This window comes from Saccostrea echinata, unplaced genomic scaffold (genome assembly GCF_033153115.1).
Source record: "Saccostrea echinata isolate AGI-Se365-2 ecotype Australia unplaced genomic scaffold, CSIRO_AGI_Sech_v1 ptg000047l, whole genome shotgun sequence".
NCBI classification, from domain to species: Eukaryota; Metazoa; Mollusca; class Bivalvia; order Ostreida; family Ostreidae; genus Saccostrea; species Saccostrea echinata.
Genome location: NW_026889796.1, coordinates 3,036,720 through 3,059,681, shown reverse-complemented (window position 1 = coordinate 3,059,681; position 22,962 = coordinate 3,036,720). Strand labels below are relative to the sequence as shown.

Genomic DNA, 22,962 nt, shown 5'->3' with positions numbered 1-22,962 from the left:
GATTCAATTTCATTCAAAACATGGCACCTGGGGGAGGGTATGCCTAGAACAGGCGATCAAAGCTTTACATATGAATATATAAGAGAAGAAATCTGCTGACGAAGAACAGCAGGGCCATATTGACTCAGGTGAGCATTGTGGCTCATGGGCCTCTTGTTGCTTTATAGCCATGATTTCTGATCTGCTACCCTCATCGCTAAATCAAGCTACATAGCTAAATCAAGAGAATGTGCCATACCTGTATAAACAGGGCATCTATTTCATCAAATTTGAAAATGTTCTGAATTTAGAAGTTAAAATTTTTGTTGAATAAAAAAATATTTACATAACTCTCTTTCATAGTAGGTTTCCCGACAGAAAATATATATTATGCTATGGATACAATTACCATATATTTTTTATTACAATAGAAAACTATTCTTTCATATGGGTGTTAAAAGATTTCTATATGAATATTGTTGCACTAAACTATTGCAAACAAAAAATTGCATATACAGTACCCGCATCGTTATTCTTTACAGGATACACGATACGATAGGATACACGCACGATACGATAGGATAAACGCACGATACGATAGGATACACGCACGATAGGACAGGATACACGCACGATAGGATAAACGCAAAACACGATAAACGCAAAACACGATAAACGCAAAATACGATAAACGCAAAACACGATAGACCTGATAAACGATCTTCACGATAGGATAAACGCAAAACCTGATAGGATTGTTTCAAAATGCGAAACGTTTTTTGACAAGACGAAAAGTTTTCTTTTTGATATACTATAGTATGATAATTTTCATTACTTACAAAGCAGCAAATCGAAATGATAAAACATTTTAAATTTATCATGATAAAACATTTGAAGTAATTATGCTTTGTAAAAGATATGGTCTTTTTGTCAATAAAATTGATCGTCATCAAATTCAAACTGTAATTATTTTAAGAATAATTCCACTCTATGATGGAAATTAGGCGATTTTTTGTGTAATTATACAAATGTCAATTAATATTCCTTCGAATGATTAAATGTGAAATTTGAGTCCGTAGATAAGCGAAGTTTTACACCCAAGTGCAATAAATTCACGAAACGCTATAAATATATTCATTATTTTCACAAATAAAACCTTATGAAATTCGTGACAAACATTGATTATTTTTACGGAAAAACATCTAAAAGAAAAAATGAAATATTTGGATTCATTATCTTTTGCTAGAATTCTGCGAAATATCCAAAATCACCTTTAATAGTTTGTATTTAATAATTCAAATCTTACCAAAGTCATAATCTTTCTAGTCATAATTTAGGGGGGGGGATTGAAAAATTATTGTTATAATTATTTTAAGGTTAATGCTTTCTCCTCCAAGTTTTTACGAATTTGATTTATATTTTATATAAATTAATTAATTTTTTTTACGTTTTAAAATTGCTGAAATTGCTAGTTGCATTGAGACAGACCGTGCACTGGACTGTGAATAATTAATCTCTCCCATATACAAATATATATGTCACACATATCCCGTGCACATAGAAATTATTTACATATTCCAAGTACATTCCAATTACACACATTGTATATGTATATATGAGGAAGGAGACTTGCGAAAAAAATCCAATTTCATAAAATTAATAAACGTCACTAGATCTGTCATCATCTATTATCCGAAAAAATATCGCATTTCCATTCTTTTGTATTTATTTTGGTATTTTTATAGGCCTGTAAGATTAAGCTAGAATAGAGCATGCAGTCGTATAAATAAAAAAAATGTTACAGTGTACCAGCATGTGTAGTATACAGTAGTGATATAATGCTTATATAATATTGCCCATCGACAATAATAATGTCTTTAGCCATTTTTGTTTGCTTTTCAAAACATTTCTCTTTAGACCCCACCCCCCTCCCCCCGGCCGCCCCCAAAGAAATGATATTGCTTTCTTAGCGTGCCTGTGTTATAAGCATTTACAATAACAGAATTTGTATCTACTATAGATACGTGTAAACTAAGCTTACAATGTATATGAATATATTTATTGGGTACTTAAACTTTGTATTAAATAACATTGAATGATTACGTACTGTTGTTTACAACAAATTAGAACACACACACAAAAAAAAAATAATAAATCAATTTCCACAATTTGACAAGTGTATTTTCGGATTGAATAATTGTCAATTATTGCTATTAGACTTTGTAATAATTGTTACAAAACTTATCTTATATAGGACGACATCGGCAAAATTAGACAAAACTTTGTAAATTATGAAAGTCTTAACCCCATTTGAGGCACAGTCAGCGGGGGAAAAAAATCCGATTCAAAAAGCCAAAAAATAAAAAATTAAATAAAAATAAAATAGAATAAAAATATATATTTAATTCTTCAAATATAGTCACGTATTATATGCAATCGATAAACACAAATAAAATTAAATACAAGGTATTTACCAGTCTTGTGTATCACCGCAGAACCGGGTGATTTTTTTTTTTCATGTATCTTTGAGACGCCTTTACATGTAACAAAGACAGACAACACAGGAAACTCTAAGATCCAGAAGTACCGCAAGCGCTTTTTTTTTTATTTGATCACACCAATCATGTTTATGACTGTAAACCTATAAAAATTACTTAAAAATATACAAATGAACTAAATCAACGGAGTTTGGAGGACAAACCTCGCCTATATTTTATTTGATTCAATTATTCAATTTTTAATCTGTAACGGAAGTGTACATTTACCAATTTTCTTAGTATAAAATCTTTAATTGTTAATTAAGTGTTGTTCATAAAAATTATGAACAATATCCAGAAAATAAGTAGATGTTCAAGGTAAATACTTCACACCAGGTGAGAGCTAGAGTTCAGGTATGTCTACGTTGAATACACACGGGCCGGTCATGTAGGGGAAAGGGGGGGGGGGGGGGGGTCTTGACTTGACAAGAAGACAGTGTACTGATTAGGCAGGTAGGTGTCAGTTCTCTTGTCACGGTAGCGCTTCCACCTGTCACTAAGTTACGGTATATTACTTCATCTCCGCGTTGAAGTAGGTAAGATGTATAATAAACATGTGTGTGGTTTTGTTTATTTGTTTATTTATTTTTTACTTCTTCTTAATGCAGTAGTTAAATATGAATGGCAAACATCTATATTTTAATATATACTTATCAGAGAAAAATAATAATACAAAGGAACAACAAAACTTGCGCGCATAGACAAAATTTATGTTTCCGTTATTGATAAAAAGGATAGCCTTAATAAAGATACTGATATTTGTTTATTCATAATTTATTTTTTGCACACATACCTAATGTTTTATGTTTCTATAATTATCAAAACAAAGTTGATAAAGGTCTCGCTTTTGTGACTCTGACTGTGTAAAGGGATGATAATATTTCTATCTTTGACAAAAATATTTCTTACATATCGACAAATTAAAAAAAAAATAACAAATGACTAAAATAGTAGATCGATTATTTCAAGTATCAAAATAGAATTTGACTTTCGATTTGTGCTCTCTGCTTGGTGACGGTACTTGACGTTTATTAATTAATTAATTTATTTATTTATTCATTTATTTATTTATTTTCTTTTAAAAATATACCAGAGTTAGAGTATTAATTTCTCTTTTTGTTCAACAGTTAGATTAATCCTAAATAAATTAACAAAACGAAAGATGAACTCGAGATATCTCGGGTGTTTCTTTTCAAGGTAAAGATAAAAAGCGAAGGTTTCCGAATGCACACGATAAACGCAAAACACGATACACGATAGAACCTGATAAACGATCTTCACGATAAACGCAAAACCTGATAAACGGAAAACACGATAGAAAACGCAAAACCTGATAAACGGAAAACACGATACGATAGGATACACGCACGATACGACAGGATACACGCACGATACGATAGGATAAACGCACGATAGGACACGATAGAATTGTAAAGAATAACGATGCGGGTACCTGTACCAGTGAATAGAGTTTTGAAAAAGAAATACTCAGATGACACCCTACAGTGTACTAGGAAACAGATTTTTCAAATTAAGCCCACATTTGAGCAGTATGGGAACTTGGAGACAAAATGAAGCTGCTGCCTGAGAAACACAACACAGCAATTTGGAACACTGAATGTGGCACATGGCATTAATTAGAAAATTGCCTCTGATGTCAATTTTTTTTTAAAAAATGTCTGTATTCAGAATAAATGATTCAGTTTTATCTTAACGTTTATACTGGTGAAATTATATAGACATGACTTGTTATTTAATTTTATCCTTTTTCCTCTTTTGCTTATGTTTTTATTTAAACTGGAAAGTCAGGACATGATTGCTGAAACACTCTGTATATTCATCTACCAAGATAGTTGTGCTATACATCAGTACATGTACATAAATGACGCTTAGAACTCGGTCCTGTAAAATTGACAAAACTTTGAGCTAAAGGTATATTTTAGATGTTAGAACTTGTAAAAAATACACATTTTTCAATAAAAATTCAAAAAAAAAGAAATAATGCCAAAAATATGTGTTATATATACATGATATAGAACACTCTATATTGATTCCCCAGGGTGTTGACACTACAAATAAATGCAAAAAGAAAATGCATTTTACATCATGTAGATTGTGATTCACCGTCAAAAGCATGAAATGTTGAAAGAGAACGTATAGACTTTCATATATTGAAAATAATGTTTTTACCAGCTGTTATTTTCTTCATGTAATCTTGGTGTTATTTTAATGCTTTTTTCCTAATTGTTTGATCAGCTGATTGTGTCATATGTACCTTTTTACGTTTTTTTAAACACATACTTCTGTATATATGGGGCACTGTTAAAATGCCAAATATACGTATACCACGCGTTTTGGCATATTCTTACAATTTGGAAACACTCCTTTCTTGTGTGTACATTAGGTAGTAAAACAACAACAGCAAAAAATAAATAAAATAAACAACTTACGTTTTTAAAAACACTTTCTTGCATCATCATGGCCATTTCAACGTCTGTATCCACAACTTGTACTGCATTATACTCGGCCGCGGACTATTTTCTCGGCGTTTATGACAAAACTCGTTATACAGTATTAAAATATATTTTAATTCAAATAAATACTCACATTATTAATAAAAACACTTTAAATTACGTCCTTTGATTTTCTCAGATTTTTCGGAATTTTACTTTGGAAAGAACGACTACTCCCTTCAAAAACTGGTTCCCCGCCCCGTAATCTAGACGCTAATGGACGAGTTTACCATGTTATATCCCCGTAGACTTTGAATTTGCCGCCGTGTCAATACACTGGGTGACCTCGAGGGTTCGTATAAATGCAGGAAGTTTGGAAAAAAATCAATCTACCGATCGAACCTAGGTTGAAAGCCAAGGTATATATATTTTGAGATATCTTGCAAAAAGTAGTGACGTTCCGGTCGTGGGACAGACTATAAAATCACAGAAAAAACATTAGAAACACTGTCGAGGACATTTAAGTAGACAGAGATTCAGTTAGAATTTCGTATCATATTTTGAGACAAAAAACGTTTTGGAACCAATTAATAAAAAGCATAGTAGGAGATTATAGACCATGATTAAAATAATAGGAATTGATATATAAATAAGTCTTATAAACTTGGACTAAATAGGGCTAGTTTATATTATGAGACGCCATGAAACCGTCAAAGATTTCCTGTGACGGACAAGTAAAAACATGCGAAATTCCACATGAGCTATTTTTATGCATTGAAATTCATAAAAAAAATGTTTAAGCAGATCCTTGATACACTCCTTTCAGAATTAAATTGCACATTTTTTCTGAAATTTATACGACGGACTAAAAAAATCAAACAGTAAGGGTTATATGGAATCACAATGTTTAAAAAAAAACATAAGGTGACAAAGGGGTTTTATATGGTATGAGTTTCAAATAAATGCTAAAATGTTTGAAAATGATTTAAAAATGAACCTAAAATTTTTCAAGAACTCTTGTAAGCATCTGTTTTTGATAGATATTTGTGTAAATCAAATGTCCAGTATTTTAAAAATATATAACACATGTACATCTCCATAAACACCCTTACCTGATCCAACTTTGAAATTATCCCCTCTTCTTTCCGAAGTCTACCTTCTATCTTCATGCGTTAACGGGCGTATTTACTCAGACCTAACGATTTTTACGTCAAATTACTTATGATGTCATAAAGACGATGCTTTTTCCCGCCGACTGATATAAAAACTATCAATATTACAATTTTATAAATCGCTCATATATGTATTACAATTTTGAGTATATGCCTCAAACGTTACCAGTCTACATGTGTATCTATGCATAAATATCAAAGGTATTAATATCTTAATGTAGATAAAATAAAAATAATGACATATTTCCGAGTTTCAAAAGATTTTCTAATTTATTTTGAAGCAAAGTACTCAAGAGGTATTATTTATTTACACAATTATAGAGTAATGGATGCCGATATTCTCTATAGAAGGAAAATCAATTCAAAGCGTCACCAACACCGTGCGTAATTAATGAAAAATAAGACCTCAGTTAATAGAGTAAACAGCAAACACATGATCTATGGTCGTTGAAACACTTCTGCCCCCCCCCCCCTTTTTGTAAGCAGGAAATTGTTTGAAATGCCTGTGTTCAATAACTTTATATCATTCGTATATTTGCCTTCTTAACATTGTACATGATATCCTAAAAAGAATTCGCTTTTTATTTGTATGTGAATATTTATTATCTTTCTTTATATACATATATTTTTTTTTATAAATACTACATGTATTTATACATGTAAATTGGCAATGAAATCAGGGACAACTTTATTGTTTGTAAAATGTTTTAGTTATTAAAAGAGAGACTGATAGAGAGAAAGAGAAACTGGTAGTTAAAACATAGAGGTAATATTCTTATGAGCAATTTATTTTTGTGTCAATGATAATGAAAATCTGAATTGAGGGTGTCAAACAGGCCTACAATATTTAGGTTGCATCCAAGACCCCGAATAACAACAGTACTGTTCTTTCTAAAATAAATATATTCTCTCTAGATATGAAGAATATAAATATAGATGTAAAGACAACACTGTCTTCCAACATGCTAAATAATATATATATATATATATATATATATATATATATATATATATATATATATATATATATATATATATATATATATATATATATATATATATATATATATATATATACAGACTGACAGACAGACAGAGGGACAGACAGACAGACAGACTCAGAGGAAACTTATAGTCCCCTCCGGTTTCACCGGTAGGGAACTAATAATAATAATAATAATATATATATATATATATATATATATATATATATATATATATATATATATATATATATATATATATATATATATATATATATATATATATGTATATATATATATATACTTAAATAAATGAAAACAGAATGCTACAGTCCAAATTAAATAAAATCTTTACTGTTAGCGCTTTCAGCCATATTGGCTCTTCAGACAGTTGTGAAAAGTTTAAAACGTTGTCAATAACGTTGCTAATGACGTCGTGATAATCTTAGGTATTATGACGTCACAATGAAGTTAGTAGTAGCGGCTGCATGAACTTTTTCAACGCAGTTAAAATACAATGTATAATTAAAGCATGGAAATAATATAAAATCTGTGAACATATAATCTAGCATTTGCGATTAAGTTTTGGATTAAACAGTTTTATAAAATAGGCCTCTTTGGTAACTCGGGCGATTTCATCCGATGTCCACATTTTGTAGAACGGGAAAATCTTAAATTTTCCTTTACCACACTCAGCGAAATGTTCTGAACATGGGGTGCATCTGACAGTTTCGTCCCTTATATGTTGTTTGTGAACCCTAACTCGTGCGTTGAGTTGATTTGTCTGCCCTATATAATACTCTCCACAGGTAGGGCATATTGCACAGTAAATCAAATTTGAAGATTTACAATTCATACTCGTATTTGGTTTTAAAACTTTCCCGTTTTTAAGTTTAATCTGTTCGCCCTCCTGAATGAAATCACACGTTCCACATCGGGGGTCACCACACTTTTTGACGACTCTCTGGTTGCTAGAGGAAAATTTCGCTTTGGTTAGAATCCGCCTCAGGTTTGGTGCTTGTCTTCTGCTGTTAATTATTGACGATTTGTCCAGAAGATTTTTCATGTTTCCAGATTGTTCTTATATTGGAAAAAATCGTTTCGCCGAATTGAGAATATTGTGGTTACGTGGGTTATGAGTTATCACAAATGGGATGTTCTCTTCGTCGTTTTCCTCTGGATGGCGACTTTTTCTTATTGGGTTATTGGTATGTCTTTTGCCTGGTTGATTCCGTCCTCAATAAGGTTTATTGGGTAGTGTTGAAAAATCTTCTGGACAAATCGTCAATAATTAACAGCAGAAGACAAGCACCAAACCTGAGGCGGATTCTAACCAAAGCGAAATTTTCCTCTAGCAACCAGAGAGTCGTCAAAAAGTGTGGTGACCCCCGATGTGGAACGTGTGATTTCATTCAGGAGGGCGAACAGATTAAACTTAAAAACGGGAAAGTTTTAAAACCAAATACGAGTATGAATTGTAAATCTTCAAATTTGATTTACTGTGCAATATGCCCTACCTGTGGAGAGTATTATATAGGGCAGACAAATCAACTCAACGCACGAGTTAGGGTTCACAAACAACATATAAGGGACGAAACTGTCAGATGCACCCCATGTTCAGAACATTTCGCTGAGTGTGGTAAAGGAAAATTTAAGATTTTCCCGTTCTACAAAATGTGGACATCGGATGAAATCGCCCGAGTTACCAAAGAGGCCTATTTTATAAAACTGTTTAATCCAAAACTTAATCGCAAATGCTAGATTATATGTTCACAGATTTTATATTATTTCTATGCTTTAATTATACATTGTATTTTAACTTCGTTGAAAAAGTTCATGCAGCCGCTACTACAAACTTCATTGTGACGTCATAATACCTAAGATTATCACGACGTCATTAGCAACGTTATTGACAACGTTTTAAACTTTTCACAACTGTCTGAAGAGCCAACATGGCTGAAAGCGCTAACAGTAAAGATTTTATTTAATTTGGACTGTAGCATTCTGTTTTCATTTATTTAAGTATTTTTACTGCGCAGCTCTGTTAAGGCTGCATAAAGGGGGCGGGGCCTAATTTATACGGGAAAAGTTTACTGTGACATCACACAAATATAGCAATTCCTCACAATAACAGAAAATGAAATAATTTGCGAATCTAAACTGCATAAGAGTAATGAACTACATCAAAACTTACTACTGCATTCATTTTTGTCGCTAGTTAAATCCCACACAGCAAGATATAAACAAGTCACTGATCGCAATGCACTCGTCGACATGACGTCATCATGGTAAAGTTTGACGCATTTTATGTGCAGTGAGAGGCGGATCAAGTAATTTTTTCACAGTGAAAAATGCATTTTATTATTAAACAGAATATTATTTGCAAATCTTAGGTAGACCATTAATACAAATCTGAAACGTTTGTTTAGTGCCATTATTTAAAAAATATCGAGAGAATGTATTGAATTAATTCTACCGTGTTTTTGTCTACAGGGTGTGCATGTTTCACGCCGAGGTGCCTCATTAAATCGCCTTTTCGCAAGGGCATACACTTAATAGATCTTGACCATTTTTTGAATACACATAACGGACGTACTCCTTAACTTGAAAAGTGCTGCTGCTTTCCTGAAATCGATAGCATGATTTAATAAATACATAAAATACTTGGTAAAGGTCACACATATTTCGACATTAGCCAAATAACTTGAAATTTAAACTAATAAAATGCGAATTCTATTTAAAGCAGCAGCACTTTCCATAAACTACAAGTTATGTAGAAACAATGTATTACTTTTATTTTTAATTTTAACTAGGGTATGCCCTTGCGATATTGAAATTTGTTTGTGACCTACATACAGTACACATTACATGCATTTATCACGTGACTATCAAATAACGTGACCAAACCAAATTCAGAACAGAGCGGGTATACAATGTTATTTCAAAGAATGTTAAAGTCATAAGATAATATAGAACCTTTACAAAAATAAATTCAGTTTAAAAAGTATGTATTTATGCACGTTTATATTCTGTTGATTTCTTTGAAGTACGCCTTAACAGTGCTGCGTGTACCAAGAATTTAACTTATCAACGTATTTATATATATATATATATATATATATATATATATATATATATATATATATATATATATATATATATATATATATATATATATATATATATATATATACTTGTATGTATATTTAAGAAATAAGGTATCATTTTAAAACATCTATCGGGATATAAATACGGGTTGGTCACGAGATCAAATTCCATAAAGCCCGAAGGGCTTTATGGTAAATTTGATCTCGTACCAACCCGTATTTATAGCCCGATAGGTGTTTTAAAATGATACCTTATTACTTATATTTACATTTGTGATCTATTTATATTTTATATTTGTCTGTTTATAATCTTTAACGTTTGGAATGTTTTTATTTTTCAAACTCAACGGCACGTTTTTAATCCATTGATTGCGCGTCGACCCTTTATGACGTCACTGAGAAATTACGTCGAACGTTTATGACGCGAGGAACTCGTGTTTATACGGATATAGATACACATTGCTTTTAATAGTGTTATATAAAGGAAAACATTTGCAAATGTAAATATATATATATATATATATATATATATATATATATATATATATATATATATATATATATATATATATATATATATACATATATATATATATATATATATATATATATATATATATATATATATATATATATATATATATATATATATATATATATATATATTAGTTCCCTACCGGTGAAACCGGAGGGGACTATAGGTTTCCTCTGAGTCTGTCTGTCTGTCTGTCCGTCTGTCCGTCTGTCTGTCTGTCAGTCTGTCCCACTTGGTTTTCCGCACTTTTCTTCTAAACGCTTGCAGATATTGAGCTGATTTTTGGTATGTGAGTGTATCTTTAGGAGTTACAGATCAAGTTTGCATTTTGTTCCGCTTCAATGATTTTTGACGGAATTACGAACTTTTCAATTTTTCAGGGTTTTCCGCACTTTTTTCTAAACGCTTGCAGATGTTGAGCTGATTTTTGTTATGTGACTTAAGCTTGATGAGTTATAGATCAAGTTTGCATTTCGTTCCGCTTCATTGATTTTTGACGGAATTATGGCATTTTCAATTTTTAACGGGAACCAGATTACACTTGCCGGTAGGGGACTAGTATTGCTAATGCAATACTCTCAGAATGCTTGTTTCATATAAAGGAACAACCATACATTTTCACCGGGGAGGGGGGGGGGGTCAACTACCAAATATTCCTTGACGGGCAAAAAAAATGAAAAAAAGATCATCAGAATTATTATTCGTTCTCTTATCTGTTCAGCACTCATCAATTGATCACAGGTATATCAAGGTGATTAAGGACAGATTATTTAATTTCTTCTCTGAAAAAGTTTGACAAGCTCTAGTCATGGGAAGATTATTTATTTTCTTGCCGGTCAAGGACAGATTATTTCTTTTTAATATTTTCGAAGACAGAAAATTTATTTCCAGAATCTGCCATCTCCCCTCTTAAGTCTGTTTTATGATCTTGGGACAAGATATATTGTGACATTTTGTAAATGTAATTTACGTCATCAATACGCCCTTTTAAGCCAACGTAATTTTAATAATAACATTGAGACCGCTACTGGCAATATTTAAATTCTTTGCGTTCTTAAATATCGACAATAAAAGGAATAAATAAAAGATAATAAAGAAATATACGTTCACAGTAAGTTCAGGGTGATTATTTGGGATATATTCAACACAGATTTCATTTAATTAGATGATAATTTATGAAATGCCCTGTACAGATATTTGACCGTTAGCTAGGTAAACTTATTAAAATGGATAGGCTTATATACATTTATATTTATAAACAATTAGTTGTTGTTAGTGTTTAATAGTCGTAAGAATGAAACTAAATACAAATTTTAAAAAGATTATTATTTTAATAATAAATCTGTGAAATGAAGAAAAAAGTCATTGATAGCCATGTATTGTGTCCTGGACATATGATATAGACCATAAATTAAAATATTACTTTAATTTATTTTTTCACATTTTTACAGGGCCGATTTTGACACATAGCGACTTTTGTTCTTTGGCGATTATCTGCTAAATTGAGAACGATCGAAAATACCGATGTGTAAGTTGTTTATGAAAAAGACATTGATCGTAAGAAGAAGGTGAAAGGCGTACAGAAGATTGAAGAATAATATTTCAATTTATTTTAGGCTTTTTTTTTTAAATAAGGAAAATCACTTTTTTTTATTTGCGAGAACTTCGCGCAATTACTCGAAGACTGTCTGTTCGTGAAAATAATGTCTCGCTTATACTAGTAAATAACGAATGACCATCTCTCAAAAATAGGCCACAGTGTTATAAAAATTTGGCGATCTACGGTATATAATAATAGTAATAATAAGATCGCTTAACATGCAGTAAAATACCTTAGGAGTGTATAATATTCAATTCGCTTATAATTACTAAATATAATAAGATTTTATATTTAGAATAGGAAAAAAATTATACACTGACGCGTACCTTTTTAAAAAAAAACTTGATTGCTGTTTCTGTTTTTTTTTTCTTTTTTTTTTCTGTTTTTTTTTTTTCTTTTTTTCACACTCACAATAAATCGGCATGATACATCCGAATAATGATGGTTACTGTAATCCAACTTTTATTCGCGTGCGAGAAATATTAGCCACTTTAACTTGCGAATATTTATCGCCCCGTACCAGTTATTTTGCTTTGTATTTGTGAAAGTATTTCCTCAGTCGCGAAAATTAATTGTCGCGGATTGATTTCAAACAGACGATTCGCGAATAAAAGATGACGCGAAAAATAGCTGGTTTACAGAGTATACATAATTGTAAGGATAAAAAATACAGAGTATTTTATTTGCAACTATACAATAACTTTTATCCAATTTTATCCTATACTTACAGCGCACACACAAACTCTCTCTCTCTCACACACACACGCGAAATAGGATTTTCGAGTTTGAACTTTTATTTTTTACTTGTCAATTTTTTTTAGAGATCCCTTCACAAACTTTGAAACATGTTGTGGGCCTGTTTGCAGCTAATTTGTCTTTAAAAGTTGTATAATTGGTGAAAAATACGTAAGAATGGCTATGATTGACCTTTCTCTTTAATATTCTGCTTGCTTCCGATATCAAAATTGTATTAGAGTTATCACCCCTAGATCTACTTCCGGGTAGGTCAATACTCGGGACGAACCGCTGCAACTTCTGATGTGTATGACTATCGACATGACAAGCACTGAAAGACGGTGAGTAATGACACAATATTTAAACCAAACAGTGTCTTATCTTTTATAGCAGAAAAGTTAGTTTTGTATACATGCACAATAAACAAATACAGCGCACAAGACTGTATGTTGTACTTTTACATGTTGTAATACGCACCAGCGCACTATTAACTTTCGATTTTGTGTGTGTGTTGTAGTACGCACGATTTACTCTCGAATTAATTAATTCTGTTTTACATGTATAAATTATGTATATAAGATTAGCTTTTGGAGTAAAATAATCTTATATTGTCTTTATTTATGTGCATAACTTTGCCGATGTTAGTGTACTGTGCGTCTAGTGTCTGTGTATACAGGGACCTATATACTAACATATATAGGTCCCTGGTGTATATAAATGTAAAACTGATGCATGATAGATAATACATGTAGCTACAATGTGAGTGTATTAGTTTGTAAGAAACCGTTAAAGATATACAAGTAAGCCTTATTTATTGGTAATTTCTTTCATTGGGGGGGGGGGGGGGTGACTATGCTATGTTAATGTTAGCAAAGATATTAGTTGTAATATGTTTTAAAATTGTAGAGATCCCATAACCATGTCAGATACAGAACATGTGTCTCTAGAAGTGCTAAGAACCTGGAAGGTGGACCAGTTGAAAGAATGGCTGATTACCAGAGGTCTTAAACGAAGTGGAAAGAAAGAAGTACTTTTGAAAAGAGTGTATAGAGCGATGCACTCTGGGAATGATTCTTCCAGTGATTCAGCGTCCGGGTCTGATCTTGACAACACATCCTGTGTAACACCCATAAATGAAATAACTGAACCATGGAGAAACATTTCTGTAGATTATCTTCCTCCTTTAAATGAAAAAGATATTGATAACTATTTTATTTACCAAAAAATCCTACATCTGGGAAAAAAGCACGTTTCCAACGGCATATGAAGAAAGCTCAAAAATTTGCTGCAGAAGGTTATATTTACAACATTTTTTATAATGCAGTTTCTGGGAAGTCTGACTACTGTTATATAAAATCAGACTGTAAACCATCCATGAAAACCAACATTAGTGTGGGTATTTGTGGAAAAATGACTGACCATTATTCCCTACATGTCTGTCTAGTTAAAGAAACTGGGAAAATAGAATCAGCTTATTGCAATTGTAAAGCTGGAAAGTGTGGTTTGTGTGCTCATGTAGGTGCCTTGATGTACACTGTCTCAAAAGTCAAGAATGCTTGTACTTCCCAAGAATGTCATTGGAACAGACCTCGGTCATTGAAAAATAGGCCAGATCCTATGAGAGTGATTGATATCCAGTTATCTAAAAATGAATGTTGTACAGGAAAACCCTACCCTGATGTGTACCAAGCAGGTCCCTGTAAAGACCCTGATCAATTCCTACAAGATTTGATGTCTGAAATTGGTGAAGTAAATCCAAGATGTGTTCTATACCAAACTCTTGGGTGTAAACCAGCAGATATAAGCAGTTTTCTTTCAGCATATGAAGTACATACTGAGGAAATACCAGATGATGTTGACCTTAACACTGCTGTGTACCAACAAAAGTTTCAGGAGTTTTTAGAAAATCTAAAATTATCATCAGAAACATGTGAGAATCTGGAAATAGGAACACGGGGCCAGTCTATCAATAACAATTGGAAGGAAGCACGCAAATATTTAATAACCGCCTCACAAATGGGTGATGTATGTAAAAGAAAACTGCATGTCCAGATGCACTTGTCCGTAGACTTATGGGATATACCCAACCCCCTCACCAGGCAAATAGCCTAACATACGGAAGGAGCAATGAAAAGAAGGGTATTAAAGCTTATGTAAAAGAACACTCTTTAAAATGTGGAAAGGGAAATGTGCAATATTGTAGTAGGGGTCTTAATGTAAATCCTAAATATCCATTCCTTGGTGCCAGTGCCGATAGTTTGATTTTGTGTAAAGTTTGTGGAAATAGGTTAGTGGACGTTAAATGTCCCTATGGCCATAAGGATAATAAATGGAAAAATATGACCCCTGCTGAATGTGCCCAAGACAGTTCATTTTGTTGTCATCTCTCTGATCATAATACTCTGTTGTTAAAGGTAAATCACAATTATATGTATCAGGTACACGGACAGTTAGGTTTGTATGAATTAAAGTGGGTTGACTTTGTAGTGTGGACAAAGGAGGGCTTTAATGTCCAAAGGATTAAGTTTGATGTTAATATGTGGGCTGAAATGCTTGTAAAAATAAGGAAATTTTATGGTACTTGTGTGATTCCTGAACTCTTCACTAGACGTATCAAAAAGGGCAAACCGCTTTACTGTTGCTAGGTATGCAGAAATTGAGAAAAGCACATAAATACACTTATTTCACAGTTTAATTATTTCCTTAATAGTCATGCAGTATAACCCTCTATATCATTTCTTAAAGTTATGACTTCAACAGAACAGGTCTAACTTAACAAGCATTCTGAGAGTATTAGCAATACTAGTCCCCTACCGGCAAGTGTTATCTGGTTACCGTATGATATTGAAAATGCCATAATTCAGTCAAAAAATATTTGAAGCAAAACAGAATGCAAAGGATCATAAACTCATCAAAATACACTCCACATCAAAAACAGCTCAATATCTTTAAGTGTTTAGGAAAAATGCGGAAAACCAAGTGGAACAGACGGACGGACAAACGCAGAGAAAACCTACAGTCCCCTCCGGTTTCGCCGGTAGGGGACTAATAATGCATGTGTGCAAAAATCAAAGAGAAAAAAAATCCAATGAAAATATCAGATCCATGTGTATCATTTTGATATTAAAGCAATTTGTGTTGATTAAGTTTGGTTATAACTCCTTGGGCTAGGTTGGGGCTACCATATAGGACCAATATGTTTTATTAGAATGAAGAGGGAAAACCCTGTGACTCAGGTGAGCAATGTGGCTTATACTTTTAGGCCTGGTATTAGTAGTTCAGGCAGTAATTGAACTTCATGTGAACTTTTGCATAACACTTGCATTTATTATGTCTTAGTCACTTGATATATTTGTACACTACTCTATATTATACAAGCGTTATTGATATTCAAATACTTGTACACACTGTACAGACTATACTTTAAAATAATGGCATTTTTAGATACCTGCTTAACCCATGCAATTTGAAAATTGAATTAAAGTGAATAAATTTCATAGATTTATTTGTTATAATTTCAATCTTTAACATTTAACAAAATGAAACTGAATTTTGTTTTATGTAAGCAGAGGTGGAAGTAGGTTGGTCAATGCTGTGCAGATAAATATCATCTGTTCTGCTAAGTGTGCTTCTGATAATGGTAGAGTTCCACTCAAAATGCTATAGTTTCTGATTTGTTCCATTTTCATCTCGACTACAATACGGGCCGATGCAATGCCTTGGGTGTGAAAAAAAAAACTCTTCAGTGGTCATTTGTCTATGACCTGGTATACGTGGTGGTATATTTAAGCCAACATCTGCAGGGAGAAGGTCTTCAACAGCGAAACCCTTATCTGCAATGATTACATCACCAGCAGATAATTTTGGCAAAAGAGAATCGTGCATTGTTATATGACGGTCAGATGTGTTGCCACAGTCTGGAAACAAACGTAACTTGTCCATTTGGTGCTACCCCTATCAAAATTTTAAATGTATTCGAATGTTTATATTCAGACCAGGTGGCCCACTGAGCACTAAGTGGTGATGGTTTTTCAGTGTAGAACTCGGTACAATCAAGAATTATCCGTAGGTCAGGATAGTCTTGAAATGCTTGTGGTAGATTACAAAAAATTTGTTCTCTTGTTAGCCAACAGACAAGTGACCTGCAATGATCATAAATGAAATTTATCCATGTGTTCATAATACGGGACACTGAAGACAATGAGACTCTGAATAAGTCTGCTAGATGCTCTTGCAGCATTCCTTGTCTTAATCGCATACACACCATCAGAAACTCATCTACAGGTCTGAGTTTTCTCTATCTACCAGGTTTAGCACTGTTATTAACATGGTAATTTTTTCACAAAGAGATCTTGTGTTTCCTTTCCAGTAACTAAGACGGTCAGCACCATGTTTCATCAGAGTTGAGAAGAATAACCAAAACATGGAAGATGATAAGAACCCTGTATAAAATCTAATTTTGTTATCATCATGTCTAATATCTTCATATGACATGAAAAGAAGCTTAGACTCCACACTACATTCTTTTACGTCAGTAACTTGTGGTTCTCCAGCTTGAGTGGAGACATGTTGCAGGCAAACATTTTCATTGTCCTGTGGATTTATATTCTCATTGCTGTCATTAGTTAAAGTCACAATATGCGATTCATCTTCCTGTGTAAGGTTAGAACCCAGGGAAACTGAATCCTCACCATCTGTAACATTCTTTTCATAGTTATAAGAACAGTTCAAATCATGTTTTACAAGGGGACGTCTAGTATTTTGTGGCTTTTGTTCCTTAGAAGGGAAAATTGTGGGAACTGAATGTTCAGTGTAAGGTTCTTCAAAATGTCTAGAACAAATTCTCGTGTTGTCATTAACTTTAAAATTTGCACGAATATTTTTAACTCTTGAAATCCACATAGCTCTTATCTTCTTTCTTTTCTCACCAATTGGGAAACGTCTCATAAATATTTTGTTTCCATTTTCATCTAGACTGTCTGACGTACTGTGGCATAATGGCACACAGCAATACTTTTTCCCCATCTAGTAAAAAAATATAAATATCGCATGAACTCAAAAGGATTATTACTCAAAACAAATTGATGTAAAGTTAAAAACAGTTATAAAGTGTTTGTCAAACTGTAAGAAAAGAAGCAACAACAATATGCACAGTGTAAACCGTGTCACGGAAATCGTGATGGACGGGTATAGACTACATGTACATGCATGACATTTCATGATTTTTTTATACTTATTTCCTACAAATATGCAAACAGAAATAAAATCATAACTATCCATTTTAATATAAAATCAAATTTCCCAAGAAATATACTTGTGATTATAGCATTTTTCATGTGTTAAGCTCGAGTGATTTTTTTGTATTTCTTAAGATTGCGAATTTCCTCGATGTTTTACTCGATAAATATACGTGATTGAAAATGTTATCAATGCCAACCAAAACATAGATATCAATATTTTCATTGTAAAATTCGTCTTTAATAATTTTAGACAAAAAACTTCATTTAATACTTACATTCTTGATGAAAATTTACCAACGGCGACTATAAGTGTAGATTAGAGTTCTACGAGTCGGGTACTACCCGGAAGTGACCTTCGATTTACGCGCCACCTATCGGTTCAGTTCGAGACAACTCTAATAAGTTTGCATATCGGAAGCAAGCAAACCTAGCATCGTTTTAGATAACTCGAGACCCTTTAGTGCCGAGACTCTCTAGTGCTCCAGTACAATTTCTGAAAAAAAGGGGTCTAGGTCACACCGCAGGCAATTACATTCAGGCCCGTAGCAATGGTTTCAAAGGGGGTAACCTCCAAAAAGAATTGACAAGCAGAAATAAATGAATAAATAGTAAGTTAAAATAACAACCTGTGCACCACCCTATAAAATCCTATTTCGGAAGGGGGGAGGAGGGGACTTCGTTTTACTTTTCGATACATTTTGATTTCTTTTAAATATTGATTTTCCCGCAAAAAGTGCGGGGAAGCTTCCAATGCAAATTAAAACTTATATATTCAAATTAAAACAAAAGATTTTTTTAAAAGAAAAAGTTAGCCCCCCTCCCTCACATACTACAGGGATATTTTGAACCTTTGTCTGCATTGATTAAAAAATCTCCATAATATAAGGAGATAAATATTCTCTTATGGATACTCCCTTTCATGACTTTTTATGCATACTTCTTAAAGTTTGTTACTTTAGAAGATGGTCCAAAAATGGCATAGCCGTACATTCGCTGGAATATTCCGATGATATCAAAGTGAAATCTTTCATGTTACGTGTGGGTGGTCGAGGCCCGGCGCCAGGATTGTGAAGGTACACGGAGGAAGCAATAAGTAAAACTCTATCTAGAGTGCTGAAAGGGCAGAGATTGAAGTACTTATTTTATTGAAAATACTAGGTGTAAAAATATATTATATATTACAGAAAAAACATTCTCTCTTCCTCTTTCTACAAAAATAAAGGGGGTTCCAATACCCGACCCCCCCTTCCTTGGATCCGCCAATGGAGATTACGATACCTGCATGCTTAAGCCTCTTTAAATTCTGTTGTCAATTTTAAAGGCTACATTTCAATTGTGATAGATACCTAGATCAACATTTCATATTCATATCATTTCAAGGTCATGATTTTTTTTATCATTACAGCCTAAGCAGACTTAAATAACGATGAAAATTACCAAAAAAAAAAAAATAAATTTAATTACACCTTTGTTAAAACTTTCTTTGAATTTCGTTTAGAAACACATGCATATGGTCCAAGTTTTGCAGTCCTTTTTAAAGGACAGCAAATTAACTGTTTTATTTCTTTTATGGAAGTAATTCAATTAGTTCGCGAAATTTTGATCATCCTTGTAATGAGTAAGATAAGACTAAAATGTTTTTTTGCGTATTTATTTATTAAGTTCAGATAAAATAGATACGTATCAAACATTGATAACCAGGATCAACCAAAAGCAGGGCCCAAGCTATTGCTATATTCGGCAGCTGTCATATCTATCAAAAAAAAAAAAAAAAAGAAAAAGAAAACATGATTTATTTATATTTTTGTATAATAAAGCCTTTTTATTTTATATATCGATGTTTTTAATATTATAAACACAGAAGTCCATATATAAGGAGACACGCACACACACAGAGAGAGAGAGAGAGAGAGAGAGAGAGAGAGAGAGAGCAAATTTTATGATATATTATTATATCTTGTTTTACAAGTTCCTTTAATATCTCAAAATGTATTGTCTATCTAACGTACATGTACGAGGGTCATTAAAAAAAAAACGTATGACCAAATTTGTTAGACATATCTAAACAATAAATCCAAATTAGGCGAATTAAAAAAAATCATATAAATCATGATATATATAAAAAATATCTAAGACTTAAGACTACCAAACCTTAAAATTGAGTAATTCTATAACAATACACTTTAAAATGTCTTTAGTCATATCTCTAATAAATGATACCTAAAGAACAAAAAAATTTAGTATTTTTATATCATTTCTGATGCAAAATTGCAATGTAATATACACTAGATAAAATTGCCAACGCAGTGGTACCACCAAAGATAATTCATATTTAACTTTTCAAAAATTTCTTATGACGTATTTGATAATAAAATTGTTACTAAAGTTTAAAGTAAGTCATTTAAATATCTTAACTGATAAATGAATAAAAACAATGTTAACTGAGGCGTACCCATCTCATAGAAGAGAAAGAGAAGATCATATTTCAAAGGGTCATATTATTCTCACTGCTTGAGTCGGCCTAGTAAACGTCGAAACGGAGATGCTCATATTATCTTTATAACTTTTAATTTCACGATATATTTACCGCTGATGCTTCCATTAACCGATTAAGCACTTAATTTTTGAGTCGAGGAAGGAATAATTCCTAACCCGATTGCACACAATTCAATTTTCACATTTAAAAGAGAAAAATAACGTTAAAATACCGAATATTATATGTAGTAGTTGTTTTTTTTTTAATTTTATATTTCTCTGATTGAAATACAAAAAAACATATTAAAAAAAATAAAGTAAAATAAAATAAAATAAAACAAGCTAGAACACCAAACAAATATTCAATTAAAATGCTATTGATCTGGAGGTAAATTACATTACTTCCGTTAAGCACGCACTCACCCACTTTCTCACAAGAATTTCATTGTGAGGGGATAAAAATTATAGAATACAAATTGAAAATTTGTCAACTTTTGACACTTACTTTTCCTAAGTTCAAAACAGCCTGCAGCGTTACATCTGTCTCCTTTACAACAGGCGTCACAAATACGTGTACCTTGATCACCGTGAATAACTCTACCGCGTCTTCCATGAGTTCCGTTTCTGCCATCATTTTCTACTATAGCATGACAAACCTATTAAAATAAGTTTCAAAAGATTAAGCAGTGTTTATTATTTAGAGTCTTTGCATCAACAAATGTAAGGCATAATTAATTAAATAACTATATATAAGATACAGAATCAAAATGAAAAAAAATAATGGAATTCACAACAGTTTCTCGATCTTGCTAAGATATGGCACTTTTTAAAATGATTCAATTTCATTAACAGACCTCCTTATTTTCTCAATTTCAAATTTCCTCTGATTTAGAGATCTCATTTTTCTTCCAGAACTATGAGAAGAATTTTCGTTTTTCTAGAAAATCAGGGGACAACATTCTTTGAAACATTCAATATTTTAGAGGAGCTGGGATTTAATTCTGCAAGTAATCCAAATTATACCCATATCTTCCTTTCTATGGAAGAAATTCTTCAAAATCATATGTCAGTTTTAATGCCCTGTTCACACGGAGAGTTTAATTCGAATTAAACGTAAGTTACTGCGAATTAAATTTGATTCGCGTTCACACGGAGAATTTAATGCGAATTAGTTTAATTCGAATTAGTTTACTGCGCATTAAATTACTTCGCATTAGCTCCGTGTGAACGCTAAGCGAAGCTAATTCGAATTAAATTTGACGCATGCGTAAGGGCAGAATTAAGTCACAGGCCACATGTCGATGGTCAAATATAGGTACTTGTGCTATTTTTGAGTGGAAAACAAAGGAAAATTAGGTAAATCACTAAAATGTGTACAGACACTATGACATTATGTCAAATGTATATCTGCTCTGCACAATATGACGTGATTTGTAAATGACGTCATAATAGCCTCACTGAATAGTCTTGTTGTAGAAATAAAATTATAATTCGCATTAGTTTACTTCGCATTAGCTGTCGTGTGAACGCAATTTAATTCGCATTATTTTAATTCGCATCATTTTACTTCGCATTAATTTACTGCGAATTAAACTCTCCGTGTGAACAGGGCATTAATATATTTTTATGTTCCCAACAACCAAATTCAATTTGAATTACCATACTTATACTGGATTCCTAAACTACATAAAATCACTACAAACAAAGATACATAGCGGGCTCCAGTAAATGTTCTACCAAGCCTTATTCTTTACTCCTCTCTAAAATATCCACAGCAGTACTAGTGAAGGAGAATTTCAGGAGTACTGTACAACAATATATTTGAGAAGTGGTGTAAATCAGATGTGGATACTTAAAAGCCCCAAAAAACTTTCAGAAAATTTGAAGTCACAATATTTTACCAAAATCAATAACATCAAAACATACGGCTTTTCAACTTTTATACAACCATACCCCACGACTGAAGTCCAGACTTCTTGACATAATAGGCAGCTGCTTTTTCATTAAAAATGGAACCCGTAAACTTACTTACATTGTCATTTGTCAATTGTTATTTTCAATTGTTGAAAAAACATTCTGATTGTACACACAAGTACTCCAAAGTTGATATTTAAAAAATGCTTGAGTTTTTGATTGACAATATTTT

General features: G+C 32.3%; 1 protein-coding gene across 1 annotated transcript in view; it reads right to left on the bottom strand.

The window, feature by feature from the left end:
• Positions 1-20,025: 20,025 nt before the first annotated feature.
• LOC133202890 (uncharacterized) overlaps positions 20,026-22,962 on the bottom strand; it is a 51,302-nt gene continuing 48,365 nt past the window's right edge. The window contains exons 7-8 of the mRNA XM_061338758.1: positions 21,322-21,472; positions 20,026-20,094 (exon numbers count right to left, since the gene is read on the bottom strand). Coding sequence (XP_061194742.1) covers positions 20,045-20,094; positions 21,322-21,472 — 201 coding nt within the window. The 3' untranslated portion in view covers positions 20,026-20,044. The remainder of the gene's footprint in view (positions 20,095-21,321; positions 21,473-22,962) is intronic.